The sequence below is a fragment of the Pristiophorus japonicus genome, chromosome 1 (assembly GCF_044704955.1).
Source record: "Pristiophorus japonicus isolate sPriJap1 chromosome 1, sPriJap1.hap1, whole genome shotgun sequence".
Lineage (NCBI taxonomy): Eukaryota > Metazoa > Chordata > Chondrichthyes > Pristiophoridae > Pristiophorus > Pristiophorus japonicus.
The window spans coordinates 219187005-219202729 of NC_091977.1; the positions used below are offsets into that span (position 1 = coordinate 219187005).

At 42.9% G+C, this 15725-nt stretch overlaps 1 protein-coding gene across 2 annotated transcripts in view; it reads right to left on the minus strand.

The window, feature by feature from the left end:
* LOC139268395 (endophilin-A1-like) overlaps window positions 1–13445 on the minus strand; it is a 229478-nt gene extending 216033 nt beyond the window's left edge. For both annotated transcript variants that reach the window (XM_070886498.1, XM_070886491.1), the window contains exon 1: window positions 13282–13445. In XM_070886498.1, the coding sequence (XP_070742599.1) occupies window positions 13282–13326 (45 nt within the window). In that variant the 5' untranslated portion in view covers window positions 13327–13445. The remainder of the gene's footprint in view (window positions 1–13281) is intronic.
* Between the last annotated feature and the right edge of the window lie 2280 nt (window positions 13446–15725).

The following is a 15725-nucleotide window of genomic DNA, read 5'->3' on the forward strand; positions in this document are numbered from 1 at the left end:
CTAATAAGGATTTCCTTCAGTTCCTCCTTCTCACTAGACCCTCTGTCCCCTAGTATTTCCAGAAGATTATTTGTATCTTGCTTCGTGAAGACAGAACCAAAGGATTTGTTCAGTTGGTCTGCCATTTCTTTGTTCCCCATTATAAATTCAGCTGATTCTGACTGCAAGGGACCTACGTTTGTCTTCACTAATCTTTTTCTCATCACATATCTATAGAAACATTTGCAGTCAGTTATTATGTTCCAGCAAGCTTTCACTCATGCTCTATTTTCCCCCTCCTAATTAAACCCTTGGTCCTCCACTGCTGAATTTTAAATTTCTCAGTCCTCAGGTTTGCTGCTTCTTCTAGCCAATTTAGATGCCTCTTCCTTGGATTTAACACTATCCTTAAATTCCCTTGTTAGCCACGGTTCAGGCACCTTCCCAGTTTTACTTTTACTCCAGACTGGGAAGTACAATTGTTGAAGTTTATCCATGTGATCTTTAAATGTTTGCCATTGCCGATCCACCGTCAACCCTTGAAGTATCATTCGCCCGTCTATTGTAGCTATTTCACGTTTCAGACCATCGAAGTTACCTTTCCCTAAGTTCAGGACCCTAATCTCTGAATTAACTGTGTCACTCACCATCTTAGTAAAGAATTTTACCATATTATGGTCACTCTTTCCTTGGGGGTCTCGCACAACAAGATTGCTAATTAGTCCTTTCTCATTACACATCACCCAGTCGAGGATGGCCAGCTCTCTAATTGATTCCTCGACATATTGGTCCAGAAAACCATCCCTAATACACTCCAGGAAATCCTCCTCCACCGTATTGCTACCAGTTTGGTTAGCCCAATCTATGTAGATTAGTCGCCAATGATAACTGCTGAACCCTATTGCATGCATCCCTAATTTCCTGTTTGATGCTGTCTCCAACCTCACTACTACTGTTTGGTGGTCTGTACACAACTCCCACTAGCGTTTTCTGCCCTTTGGTAATCCGCAGCTCTACCCATACAGATTCCACATCATCCAAGCTAATGTCTTTCCTTACTATTGTGTTAATTTCCTCTTTAACCAGCCACCTCCTTTTCTTTTCTGTCTATCCTTCCTGAATATTGAATACCCCTGGATGTTGAGTTCTCAGCCTTGGTCACCCTGGAGCCATGTCTCCACAGTGCCAATTATATCATATTTGTTTATAGCTGCCTGCGCAGTTAATTCTTCCACCTTATTACGAATACTCCTCGCATTGAGGCACAGAGCCTTCAAGCTTGTCTTTTTAACACACTTTGCCCCTTTAGAATTTTGCTGTAATGTGGCCCTTTTTGATTTTTGCCTTGGGTTTCTCTGCCTTCCACTTTTACTTTTCTTCTTTCTATCTTTTACTTCTGCCCCCATTCTACTTCCCTCTGTCTCCCTGCATAGGTTCCCACCCACCTGCCATATTAGTTTAACCCCTCCCCAACAGCACTAGCAAACACTCGCCCTAGGACATTGGTTCCAATCCTGCTCAGGTGCAGACCGTCCGGTTTGTACTGGTCCCACATCCCCCAGAACAGGCTCCAATGTCCCAGGAATTTGAATCCCTCCCTCTTGCACAATTCCTCAAGCCAAGTATTCATCTTAGCTTTCCTGCAATTCCTATTCTGACTAGCACGTGGCACTGGTAACAATCCTGAGATTCTACCTTTGAGGTCCTACATTTTAACTCCTAGCTCCCTAATTTCAGCTTGTAGGACCTCATCCCATTTTTTACCTATATCATTGGTACCTATATGCACCATGACAACTGGCTGTTCACCCCCCCTCCCCTCCATAATGTCCTGCAGCTGCTCCGAGACATCCTTGACCCTTGCACCAGGGAGGCAACATACCATCCTGGAATCTCGATTGCGGCCACAGAAACGTCTATCTATTCCCCTTACAATAGAATCCTCTACCATTATAGCTCTCCCACTCTGTTTCCCGCCCTCCTGTGCAGCAGAGCCACCCACGGTGCCATGAACTTGGCTGTTGCTGCCCTCCCCTGGTGAGTCATCCCCCCGCAACAGCACCCAAGGCGGTGTATCTTTTTTGGAGTGGGATGACCGCGGGGGACCCCTGCACTACCTTCCTTCCGCTGCTCTTCCTGATGGTCACCCATTCCCTATCTACCGGAGTAAATTTTAGCTGCGGTGTGACCAACTCACTTAACGTGCTGTTCACGATATCTTCAGCATCACGGATGCTCCAGAATGAATCCATGCACATCTCCAGTGCTGCAATGCGGTCTCTCAGGAGCTGCAGCAGGATGCACTTCCTGCACATGTAGTCGTCAGGGACACTGGAAGCCTATAAGAGACTACGCTTTGGATACCAAAACTGGTTGGTTTCAATAGTAATCAGAAAACTTGGGAAATTGTAAGAGTTTAAAAAGCAGATCTTCTAAACCAAGGTAAATTTAAAAGTGAAAATTGGAAGGCTAGAAAGGTAAAGTGGGCAATTTTGGGCGAAGAGGTGGCCAAGATGCTCTTACGCTGCAACGCCGGTTTAGTCTTCCTTTAGCGCAAGGTTCCATCTTGGCAAAGGTGTTGAAGCCAGTGCCAGTAACAGCCGCCCAGATGATCGTTAAAGGTCTGATTAATAATTAAATTGCCTGCTCCTGCTCACTCAAGGCTGCACACCATTTTGGTAAATAACTCGTCATTTAACGACCTCTCCTAACAGCGACCAGCTGAACATGAGTAAACAAATCATTGCTGAGAATTTCATAAGAACAAAAGAAATAGGAGCAGGAGTAGGCCATTTGGCTCCTCGAGCCTGTTCCGCCATTGAATAAGATCATGGCTGATCTGATCTTGGCCTCAACTCTACTTCCCAGCCCGCTCTCCATAACCCTTGACTCCCTTATCATTCAAAAATCTGTCTATCTCCACCATAAATATATTTAATGACCCAGCTTCCACAGTTCTCTGGGATAGAGAATTCCAAAGATTCACAGCCCTCAGAAGAAATTCCTCCTCATTTCCATTTTAAATGGGCGGCCCCTTATTCTAAGATCATGCCCTCCAGTTTGAGATTCCCCCATGAGGGGAAACATCCTCTCTGCATCTACCCTGTCAAGCCCCCTCAGAATCTTATACGTTTCAATAAGATCACCTCTCATTCTTCTAAGCTCCAATGAGTATAGGCCCAACCTGCTAAACCTTTCTTTATAAGACAACCCCTTCATCTCAGGAATTAACCTTGTGAACCTTCTCTGAACTGCCTCCAATGCAAGTATATCCCTCCTTAAATAAAGGAGACTAAAACTGCATGCAGTACTCCAGGTGAATGCCCTGGATAGTTGTAGCAGGACTTCCCTACTTTTATATGCTATCCCCCTTGCAATAAAGGCCAACATTCTATTTGCCTTCCTAATTACTTGCTGTACCTGCATTCTAATATTTTGCGGTTCATGTACAATGACCCCCAGATCCCTCTGTACTGCAGCATTTTTTTATCTCTCCGCATTTAAATAATAATTTGCTTTTTTATTTTTCCTACCTAAGTGGATAACCTCACATTTTCCCACATTATACTCCATTTGCCAAATTTTTGCCCATTCACTTAGCCTATTGATATTCTTTTGCAGATTTTTTGCATCCTCCACACAACTTGCTTTCCCACCCATCTTTGTATCATCAGCAAATTTGGCTACATTTGCAAGTAGGCAAATTTTGAGTGCTACTTAAAAAGGTGTATCACCTTTTACTGTTCACTTGCTGCTGGAGGTTTGAAGAGGATTTTGAAACACATCAGAAGACTTCCTAGGACATTTTATCAAGACTTCACCAACTCTATTATTATTTCTTCTGGAAATTCTCTGAGGACTTCACGTAAAAAAAGTACTGTGTTGCTCTAGCTTATTGGACACCTTATAGGAGTCACCAGGAGAAGGGAAGTGTTTGGTCACCGGCATCTTGCTCGGTGTCCCCCTTGGTCTGCAGGAGGAATGGAAGGAAGACATGAGGTCAGGGAGAGCAGCACCAGCTGCTGTCGGAGGGAGGGACAGTAAGATGCTTCCCCCCCTGTGGGTACAGGACATCCATCCTCCTCTGAACCTCCTCCACCAGGTTCTCCAGTGCCATGTCAGAGAACCTGTGCGCATTCTCACTCAGTCACTGAGCCATCCTGAAACCTGCCACTGTGTGTCAGCCAGTGCACTCCACACCTTTTGTGGAAATGGGTGCGTGGAGCCCACTGCTCCATGAAAATTGTGTCTTATCAGTACTTGAGTGCTAAACCTGCTGACTTGATATCTCCAGGCTAGTTCAAGTTGTGGTAATCAGCAATTAGGACCAAAATTGTCTGCTAAACCCAGACTTTCAAACAGGCATATCTTATTAGCACAGCACCCATTTAGCACCTGTTTTCACCCTTTCACCAAAATAACCCCCGAAGCGTTAAATCAGACAGAAGCAAACTTGTAAATTGCATAATACGGTTATTTAACAATTCAAGTCTGAGAACAGTGAAAGGTAGAAAAGTGACAACAGCACAGAAAGATAATATAGTCAGACAAGCTAAGACATGAAGACAAGAAACATGTATGACAACCCATTGCAAGCATTCCAGAGGGAGCTGGAACCACCTGCCTCTATCACAAGCATATCTAACTCAAAAGAACCAAGTTGTATGGCAAAGCTGTTAACCCGTTAGCAACACAAACTGAAAATATAAATGTAACATTGTTAACCATACATTAATCCTGGCAATAAGTATAATTCATTATACTGTCAAAGAAAAATCCAATTAATGTAGAGATACTGTGATTTATTTCAGCTATGTTTGTACTGCAGTTAATAATGAAGTAGTTAAATGTACTTAATGCTTAACCTTGTGGCATTATCTATGCTGGGACCCCAACTATTTACAATCTCTATTAACGACTTGGAAGAAGGGACTGAGTGTAACGTAGCCAAGTTTGCTGATGATACAAAGATGGGAGGAAAAGCAATGTGTGAGGAGGACACAAAAAATCTGCAAATGGACATAAACAGGCTAAGTGAGTGGGCAAAAATTTGGCAGGTGGAGTATAATGTTGGAAAGTGTGAGGTCATGCACTTTGGCAGAAAAAAATCAAAGAGCAAGTTATTATTTAAATGGAGAAAGATTGCAAAGTGCTGCAGTACAGCAGAACCTAGGGGTACTTGTGCATGAAACACAAAAGGATAGTGTGCAGGTACAGCAAGTGATCAGGAAGGCCAATGGTATCTTGGCCCTTATTGCAAAGGGGATGGAGTATAAAAGCAGGGAAGTCTTGCTTTCGCTATATAAGGTATTGGCGAGGCCATACCTGGAATACTGCGTGCAGTTTTGGTTTCCATATTTATGAAAGGATATACTTGCTTTGGAGGCAGTTCAGAGAAGGTTCACTAGGTTGATTCCGGGGATGAGGGGGTTGACTTATGAGGAAAGGTTGAGTAGGTTGGGCCTCTACTCATTGGAATTCAGAAGAATGAGAGGTGATCTTATCGAAACGTATAAGATTATGAGGGGGCTTGACAAGGTGGATGCAAAGAGGATGTTTCCACTGATGGGGGAGACTAGAACTAGAGGGCATGATCTTAGAATAAGGGGCTGCCCATTTAAAACGGAGAGGAGGAGAAATTTCTTCTCTCTGAGGGTTGTAAATCTGTGGAATTCGCTGCCTCTGAGAGCTGTGGAAGCTGGGACATTGAATAAATTTAAGACAGAAATAGACAGTTTCTTAAAGATTAGGGGATAAGGGGTTATGGGGAGCGAGCGGGGAAGTGGAGCTGAGTCCGTGATCAGATCAGCCACGATCTTATTGAATGGCGGAGCAGTCTCGAGGGGCCGTATGGCCTACTCCTGTTCCTATTTCTTATGTTCTTATATTAACTGCGATCATAAACATGTCAATAAAGTCGTATTAGTTGATGCTTCTCTGTGTCTGACATCATGTTTGATGACTCTCGCAGTTAGGTGTTAATCACTTCTGTCAGTCATGTACTGTGTTCCCTCTGTTAATATACTTTGAACTCTAATGTAAGATTGTTCAAATCAAAGTAGAGTTAAATTTTGTACATCTTAGATAGCTTGGATATGGATGGTAATTCTCCAATCCAATTCTCTAATGGAGAATTGAAGTAAAGAAATTAAGGATTCATTTGATGCCTTTTCACCAATGTCCATTACATGGTTTATGGAGTTACCATTCCAGGTGCTATTACTATAGTTACTCAATGTGAACTGTATCATAGAATCATAGAAATTTAAAGCATACAAGGAGGCCATGTGTGCACCGGCTGAAAAAGAGATTTCCAGCCAAATCCCATTTTCCAGCTCTTGGCCCATAGCCTTGTAGGTTACAGCACTTCAAGTGCATATCCAATGCAGTGAGGGTTTCTGCCTCTACCACCCTTTCAGGCAGTGAGTTCCAGATCCCACCACCCTTTGGGTGAAAAACCTTCTTCTCAACTCCCCTCTAATCCTTCTACCAATTATTTAAATCTATGCCCCCTGGTTATTGATCTCTCTACTAAGGTAAATAGGTCCTTCCTATCCACTCTATCAAGGCCCCTCATAATTTTATACACCTCAATTAAATTTCCCTCAGCCTCCTCTGCTCCAAAGAAAACAACCCCAGCCTATCCAATCTTTCCTCATAGCTAAAATTCTCCACTTCAGGCAACATCCTCGTAAACCTCCTCTGTATCTTCTCGAGTGCAATCACATCGATGGCTCGACTAATAAAAGGAAAGTATCCCGTATGCCTTCTTAACCACCTTATCTACCTGTCCTGCTACCTTCAGGGATCTATGGACATTCACTCCAAGGTCGCTCTGTTCCTCTACACTTTTCAGTATCTATGATGATACAGGGTATTTTAAAATTATTATGCATTTTGCATTTAGTAGTGAAGCTTTTGACCAGTAAATACGGCAAAAGGTTGATTAGTGAAAGAAATATGTTTCATTGGTAGGAATAGTTTTAATCAACATTAAAATCAACATTTGGCAAAAAAATCTAAAATTAGACAAGGAGGTAACAGATTTACACCAGTTACAAGAGGTGATGCTGAGCTATGATGTTATTTGGGCTGCTGAGTGGAAGGTGTGAAATTCTGTCTCGTCAAAAAATTTCACATCTTTGAACAGAGTTCCTGAAATATAGTCAGCCATTCTGTAAAGCAGTTTGTGTCCAGCCTATCAAATATTTTAAAACCCTGTCTGGTTTCAGCTGGACTGTCAAATAGCATACAGGGTTGACATTGAAAAAAGCTTAGATACTGAACACATCAAAACAGAAAAAACTGCTGATGCAACATTTTTCAAACAACCAAGAATCACAGACGACATATCAACTTAATTTAAAAAAAAGCAGCCCTTTTTATTTTGGGTCAGTTGGTATTTAACATTAAACCATCACCATATTTAAGATTTGCCTGTGGATTTTTTTTTGCTTGATACATGGTGCACACTCGTGGAATTATCCTATCCAAGTCCAGAGTGTTCGCATGTAAAACCATAATACTGCAATTGGGGATATCCACCACCATATCCCATTGCTTGCTGCATTGTTCAAGTTGGTAAGTAGAGTGCACTAGATTTTCCATAGGCAAGACTGCTTTTGAGATCTTTTCTTTCCCTGCCCTTAAATGATATTTGTGCTTGCCGCTCTTTTGCAGGTGAGCAACTTATTTCTAGTGTTTAAGTACACTGCATCTTCTCCTACTATAGGTTCTTACTATGTGATTGCTCACTTATCTCCTTTGTTCGTACGCACACGCACACATATATACATGTACACACAGGCACACACACACACTATGAAATTAGCATCTTTCCCTCAGAGTTCTGCCAGATGTCAGAAAGGGCACTAACACTGAGGATGCAAATAGTCACCTCTGATGATGATAAATATACTGTGAATACAACTGTCGCACCAACCAACTGAGTGTTTGAATAAACCTCCTTCATTTGCTTCTTCCAAAAACATCAACGTGAAACCTTCAGGCACAGCACACAAATTGCCTGAACTAGTGTATACATAAAAACACCTGCATACCACACATGTCTGAGATTTGTTTGTACAGAATTGTTATGTTTTCTTGATTGTATGATATGAAGCACTAGATACGTGTGGCAATAAAGCATCATTGCCAAAACAGCCAGCTTATATTTACAGTGTTCTCTTTTTATTTGTGTAAAATGGCAAATAGAAACTAAAATTATCTTTTATAAAAACATTTTATAAAAAGGTTTTGAGGACCTGTTGTTGATCTTATATTATTCTGATGATGATGGTCCTCCCTCAGCTTAATCATTCACTCCCTCCATCAACGATGCACCGTGTCTGCAGTATGTACCATTAACAAGATGCATTGCAACAACTCGCCAAGGCTTCCTCGGCAGCAACTCCCAAACCTGTAACCTCGACCATCAAGATGGACAAGAGCAGCAGGTGCATGGGAATACCATCACCTCCACATTCCCCCCCCCCCCCACCCCCCCAAGTCACACACCATCCTGACTTAGATGTATATTGGCCGTCCCTTCATCGTCGCTGGGTCAAAATCCAAGACAACACTGTGGGAGTACCTTCACCACAAGGACTGCAGCGGTTCAAGAAGGTGGCTCATCACCACCTTCTCAAGGACAATTAGGGATGGGCAATAAATGCTGGCCTTGTCAGTGATGGTCACATCCCGTGAATTTTTTTTTAAACTGTGCTTATTTAATATTATAACCATTATTATAATGATTAATATCATCCTTTACCTTTTATAATATTTTACATGTTGATGCTAAAGCTTTTTACACTGCATCATTAATTAGTGTGGTTTCATTATTAAAAATGTCCATAGCAAAGAAATGTACTCCTTCTCCCTCACATCAGCACGCATTGAGCTCTGAATTTCAGGAATCATATTGCTTGCCATATCATCGGAGCATTTGTTTTCCCTTGTTTATTATTTGGACTATTTCAACTGCTGAAAGCTACTTTAGTTTTTTTTTTTAAAGTGGGAGAATTAATGAGGTGCAAGCCAAATCGCAGAGCTTGTTTCAACATAGGTTGGCAAAACTTCACCGATGGATTGGCAAATCTCCCAGCAACCACCACTATAACCCATGATGCCATTTTTAAAAACTGGATAATGTATATTTTATAGGATGGGTGATGTGAAGAATGGGACTATCAGAGTGGTACAGTAGAATCACAGAATCAGTAGACAACACACTGAGGACTGGGCATTATAAACGGCAGTTTGTAGCTGGCTGTGCTAAACATTACCAGGGAGAAGGTTTCACCATTTTTAACATGCCCAAATGTATATACTTTCTATTCTTATAACTTTAAAATTAGAGCCACGTCATTGTAGGGTGATGTCAGGGAGCACTTCTTTACACAGGGGTGGTGAAAATCTGTAACTCTCTCTCCCCAAAAGCAGTTGAGGCTGCGGGGGGGCGGAGTCAATTGAATGTCTCAAAATTGAGATTGATAGATTTTTGTTAGGCAAGGGGATTAAGGGTTACGGAACCAAGGCAGGTAGACAGAGTTAAAGTACAGATCAGCCATGATCTAATTGAATGGCGGAATAGGCTCGAGGGGCTGAATGGCCTCCTCCTGTTCCCATGTTCCTATTCTCCAGCACTTGAGTGCAAAAATTCTCCAGTACTTGATTGCAAATATTCATCACAAAAGTTGCATTTTCCTATTTTTATCTTTTCCACATTTTCAGCCTTCAGCTACCACAAATATTTCCTCCAGAAAGCCAGCATATAGCAGCCTCCCCACAGCCTCAAACCCTCTGGTGCTCCACTCTACAGCCAACAAGATGGATCCTGACAGACGACACAACGAAGGGGCAGTTCATCTCCCAAAATACACATTCCCTTTCTCGGCCCTTTTTCCACCATCCCAACCTCTAAGTATCCATCCCACGCAATTACCCACCTGTTTGGATGGATTCAGAGGTTAGAAGAGGCTGAATTTTGCTTCATCTCTTGTAGCTGTAGGGATGGAGCTGGATGCAGCGTATAGTTAGCAACCTCAAATATTAGCCTCCACTAGGTTGCCAGTTCATGATCAAGTGTACAAATGGAGCATTCAAATACTCGCTTACCTGATCAACTCAGAACATACATTTTTCCCCCTTTCTCAATTCTCTTCATGCTGTGTATGCTTTCTGACCAGGACAGTCTAGTACTTGCTCCCAGGTCCTAGCCCATATTGCTTTGCAGCCAAAAACTGAGAACTCTAGGAGACCTCATGACAATGATCTGTCCAATATTCTTCATTAGTAGCAGATGTTCTTAGTCTCCCCTCAGAATCTGAGATCAGGAACTCAACATGCAAGTTCTTCCTTGACAGACAGGTTTTTAAAGTGGTACACACTACTTCTGATTTCCAAAAACTTTCACTGTCCAATGGCAGTGGAATTGGAACAAGCTGATTCTCCTCAGGCAAATATTCATCAGGGAAGACACAAGCAACATCTCCTCTCCAAACCAAGCTATTCCAAGTATAATCAATTACTTCACTCCAAATGAGATGGAAGTCCTAGATGGGCTAAATGGGCTCTAAACAAATAATTCCCCAGGAATAGATAGTATCCACCCCAGAGTACAGGGACAGACTAGGGAGAGAATTTTGCGTTAGTTAATGGACATTGGGAGCTGGGGAGAGGGTACTATCAGTAGATTGGCAACAGGCTAATGTGGTGCCGATATTCAAAAAGGGTGACAGTACAAACACAGGTAATTATAGACCCATTAGTCATACTTTCATTCCATGTAAATCAATCAACGGATCATCTGTACAACAATAACCTAGTTAACAACAATCAGCATGGATTCAGAAGGGAAAGATCCTGCCTGACCAACCTCCTCAACTTCTTTGAGAAAGTGACAATACAAGTGGACTGTGATAAGCCCGATGATGTGGAGTACCTCCACTTCCAAAAGGCTTTTGACAAAGTCCTACATGAGAGGCTATTAATGAAACTCAAAGCTCTGAGGATTCTAGGTAAACCCTGGGAATTGATTTTTTTTTAAACTGGCTGAAGGATAGGAATCAAGGAATACCCATTTGAGTAGTTATATCAGAAGGCGGGCGGGGGGCTGCTCAGGGCTCAATGCTGTTTCCCATTTACATAAATGACCTGGCTTCAGAAACAAATGCAAAGTGGTCAAACCTTTAGATGAATGCACACTAGAAGGGGAGGGAAGGGGAGATGCAATCAGAAGAGACCGGTCAGAAGTTACAGAATGAGTTGGACAAGATATGTAAGTGGGCAGAACTATAGGAGAAGATACCAATTGCAGACAACTGTAAAATTCTACTCATAGGAAGGAAAAAATACACAGTGTACCTTCAAATGGTGTTGAAGTGGCCAAGAATGAATAATTAAGATGGACCAAAGATCTTCCTCATCATAATATTCTTATGATCTCATGACACAACTGCAGTATCTTTTTTCAGTATCCCTCGATTGCCTGCCCGCTCACTTCCCGCCTTCTCATCCCTTCCTCCAACTGCAAGCTCGCGTCATATCTGCCTCCATGACAACACCGAACACATCCAACCAAAGCAGATCAATCATGAAGTTAATGGATGTTACGAAACAGTCAGAGTTCTCTGTCAGACTGCATCTTGAATACTGCATGCATTTCTGCTCACTCAGTTATTCAGGCACTGGGGACAGCGCAGAAAAGAATCACAAGTCTGATCCCTGGAGTCAGGGGTCGGAGTTATGAGGAAACATTGGAAAAACTTGGGCTTTCCAACCTTATCAAGGCTACTGAAAAAGTTAACCCAGAATATTATTTTAAATTGAACTCTAGGGGTACAAGTAGGGAACATAGATTCAAACTAGTAACCGGTAACTTTTGGACAGATATCGGGAGATTAACAGTGATCAGCACGTGGAGTAAACTTCCAGATAGAGTACAGTAGTGGAGGCAAAAACCCTGCAATCATTTAAGAAACAATTAGATCCTCCAATTGGGAAAGAAAAAGGATCTCGCTGAATGGATTATTAAGATGGGCCAAAAGCTTTCCTCATCATAATATTCTTATGATCTCATGACACAACTGCAGCATCTTGTTTAATGTCCCTCAATTGCCTGTCTGCTCACTACCCGCCTTCTCATCCCTTCCTCCAACTGTAAGCTCGTGTTATATCTGCCTCCATGAGATTTGTGACTGCCATCCCTCCAATCCCCTCCCCAGCTATTCAACAATAACACTGTCACCTCAAAATCCGACTGGCCATGCACGCAGAAAATTAACCTCAGCCCGTATCTTAGTAGCAAATCCTGTGGTGGAGATCCCATTTGCTGTGGTCACAGACACCCCTTCAAAAAAGTGTTGGACAGGAATAAGTCAGTAACATTTGATCCCAGCAGGTGAGGATTAATGCTCAGAGAGTCTCAGATCTATCAAAAATGGATTGACACACAGGACACTGTAGGTGAACTGAAACTCTGAGACTGAACTGGTGATCATCTGGAGTCATTGCAGAACAGCAAGTAATTCGCTAGAAATTGGAGCATCAAATTAATTATCATGGCATTTTACGCACATTAGCAATGTTACATTGAGATTTTAATTACTGTTAATCGAAATGTGAAATGACGCCACCTGAAGCAGCAACCTTGGCTTGTTGAAAGGACCTTTAAATCACACAACCGTGCTCCTCAGTCGAGCCGGGCTATGATTCCAGCACATTGCACCGTGTACACATTGACTGCAATGCCCCTGATCAAGCGATGGTTGAAATCTCCAAAAAGCAACGATAATTGGACCTCACCTCTGTCCCCAGCACCGTCCCGGGGACATTTATATCCGGACTGGGAGCTCGCTGCCAAAAGCAGATGGAAAGATGCTGCGGTGTAGATCAGATCTTTACACTGGGGCTAAATAATAAATGATTTTCGCAGCGATCGCCGTGTCCAGTCACCGCACCGGGAACCGAATGTCATCTCATGCACAACACCCCGCAGGTCTCAACAATATCAAGTCAAACCTCACTGGACATTCCCGGGGGAATCCAGCCACCCGCTCAATCTGGGAGACAACATTTCCAATTATTAATAACCTGAAATTGCTCAGTGAACGCGGCGCAATGCGGAGATGTGAAGTCGATGGACGAATTCACCCTTTGCAGCAATTCCATTCCTTTTTTTTAAGGACAGTGTTGGGAATGAAGCAGGTGGTCAGGGATGGTGATTGGATTCCTGGTCTGCTCACCGGCTTTGGTGCAATGGACAGAGAGACAGCGACAGACAAACAGCCCTGTATTTACCTGGGTGGCTTTGTGGAATTGTTTCTTCAGTCCTGCCACAGACATGGTCTCTGCCAAGGGCTCAGATAATGCTGAAGGAGGAGGTCCCAGGTGCTCACTGCTCCTGGAGATTGACTGATTCTCGCCTCCCGACCTGATGGAAGCTCTCTCCCTCGCTATCAGCTCCTTCTCATCTCACTCCAGGATTAAATTATTCTCTGCAAAGCCAGGATATCCGGACCCAACCTGACGTCAGTTTCTCTTAAAGCGACAGTCACACTTCAGGACGACGGTGTTGAGATCTGCGGGGACGGCAGTGTTGTGCCTGAGCTGCCCTGGCAGCTAAAAATAGAGAAAAGTTATTTCTGTCCGGCAGTTTCTTAAAGCTGCGCCATGCCCGGTGCCTCTGCAGTATGTAAATATATATGTGTGTGTATACACATACATTTTTTTTATTCGTTCATAGGATGTGCCCTCCAGCAGAGGGCATTTAATAATAAAGCGCATTGCTGTGGGATCACATATAGACTAAACTTAAAGGACATTACTGAACCAGATGGGGTTTTAGGACAATCCGTTAGCTGCATAGGCACCAGTACTGATTGAAGCTTTTTATTCCAGATTTACTTAAATTCCCCAGCTGCCATGGTGAGATTTGAACTCATGTCTCTGAATCATTCATCCAGGTCTCTGGATTACTGGCCCAGTAGCATAACCACTATGCTACCCTTTGTATATACATACACACACACACACATATATATATATATATATATCATAGAATCATAGAAGTATACAGCAATTAAGGAGGCCATTTTGGCCTATCGTGTCCATGCCGGCCAACAAGAGGCTATCCAGCCTAATCCCACTTTCCAGCTCTAGGTCCGTAACCCTGCAGGTTACGGCACTTCAAATGCACATCCAAGTACTTTTTAAATGTGGTGAGGGTTTCTGCCTCTACCAACCTTTCAGGCAGTGAGTTCCATACCCCCACAACCCTCTGCATGAAGAAATTTCCCCTCTAAACCTTCTACCAATTACTTTACATTTATGTCCCCTGGTTGTTGACCCCTCTGCTAAGGGAAATTGGCCCTTTCTATCCACTATATTTGGGCCCCTCATAATTTTATACACCTCAATGAGTTCTCTCCTCAGCCTCCTCTGTTCCAAGCCTATCCAATCTGTCCTCATAGCTAAGATTCTCCACTCCCGGCAACATCCTCGTAAATCTCCTCTGTACCCTCTCCAGTGCAATCACGTCCTTCCTGCAATGTGGTGACCAGAACTGCACGCAGTACTCCAGCTGTGGCCTAACCAGTGTTTTATACAGTTCAAGCATAAACACCCTGCTTTTATATTCTATGCCTCAGCTAAGCAAGGCAAGCATTCCGTATGCCTTCTTAACCACCTTATCTACCTGGCCTGCTACGTTCAAGGATTTGTGGACATGCACTCCCAGGTCACTTTGTTTCCCTACACTTCTCAGTGTCCTACCATTTAATGTGTATTCTCTTTCCTTGTTAGCCCTCCCCAAATGCATTACCTCACACTTCTCCGGATTAAATTCCATTTGCCACTGTTCTGCCCACCTATTAGTTGATTGATATCTTCCTGCAGTCCGCAGCTTTCTTCTTCATTATCAACCACACAGCCGATTTTTGTATCATCTGCAAACTTCTTAATCATACTCCTTATATTCAAGTCTAGATCATTGATGTATACCACAAAAAACAAGGGGCCTCGTACTGAGCCCTGCGGAACCCCACTGGAAACATCCTTCCAGTCACAAAAACACCCATCAACCATTACCCTTTGCTTACTGCCTCTGAGCCAATTTTGGATCTAACTTGACACTTTGCCCTGGATCCCATGGGCTTTTACTTTTGTGACCAGTCTGCCATGTGAGACCTTATCAAAAGCTTTGCTAAAATCCATTTATATAATATGTTATATATAAAAGCCCATGGGATCAAAGGGAGACTGGCAAATTGGAAGCAAAGGGTAATGGTTGAGGGGAGCTTTTGTGACTGGAAAGGTGTTTCCACTGGGGTTCCACAGGGCTCAGTACTCGGTCCCTTACTTTTTGTAGTATATATTAATGATTTAGATTTAAATGTAAGGGGCATGATAAAGAAATTTGCAGATGGTACAGAAATTGGCCGTGTGTTGAACAGTCAGGAGGAAAGTTCCAGACTGCAGGAAGAATAAGGGGCCGCCCATTTAAAACTGAGATGAGGAGGGATTTCTTCTCTCAGAGGGTTGTAAATCTGTGGAATTCTCTGCCCCAGAGAGGTGTGGAGGGTGGGTCATTGAATATATTTAAGGCGGAGATAGACAGATTTTTGAGCGATAAGGGAATAAAGCGTTATGGGGAACAGGAAGGGAAGTGGCGCTGAGTCTATTGTATCTGTAAGCACTCTAGTAATGACTCCATGAGGTAAGGTATTGTATTTGAACTGTGGTGA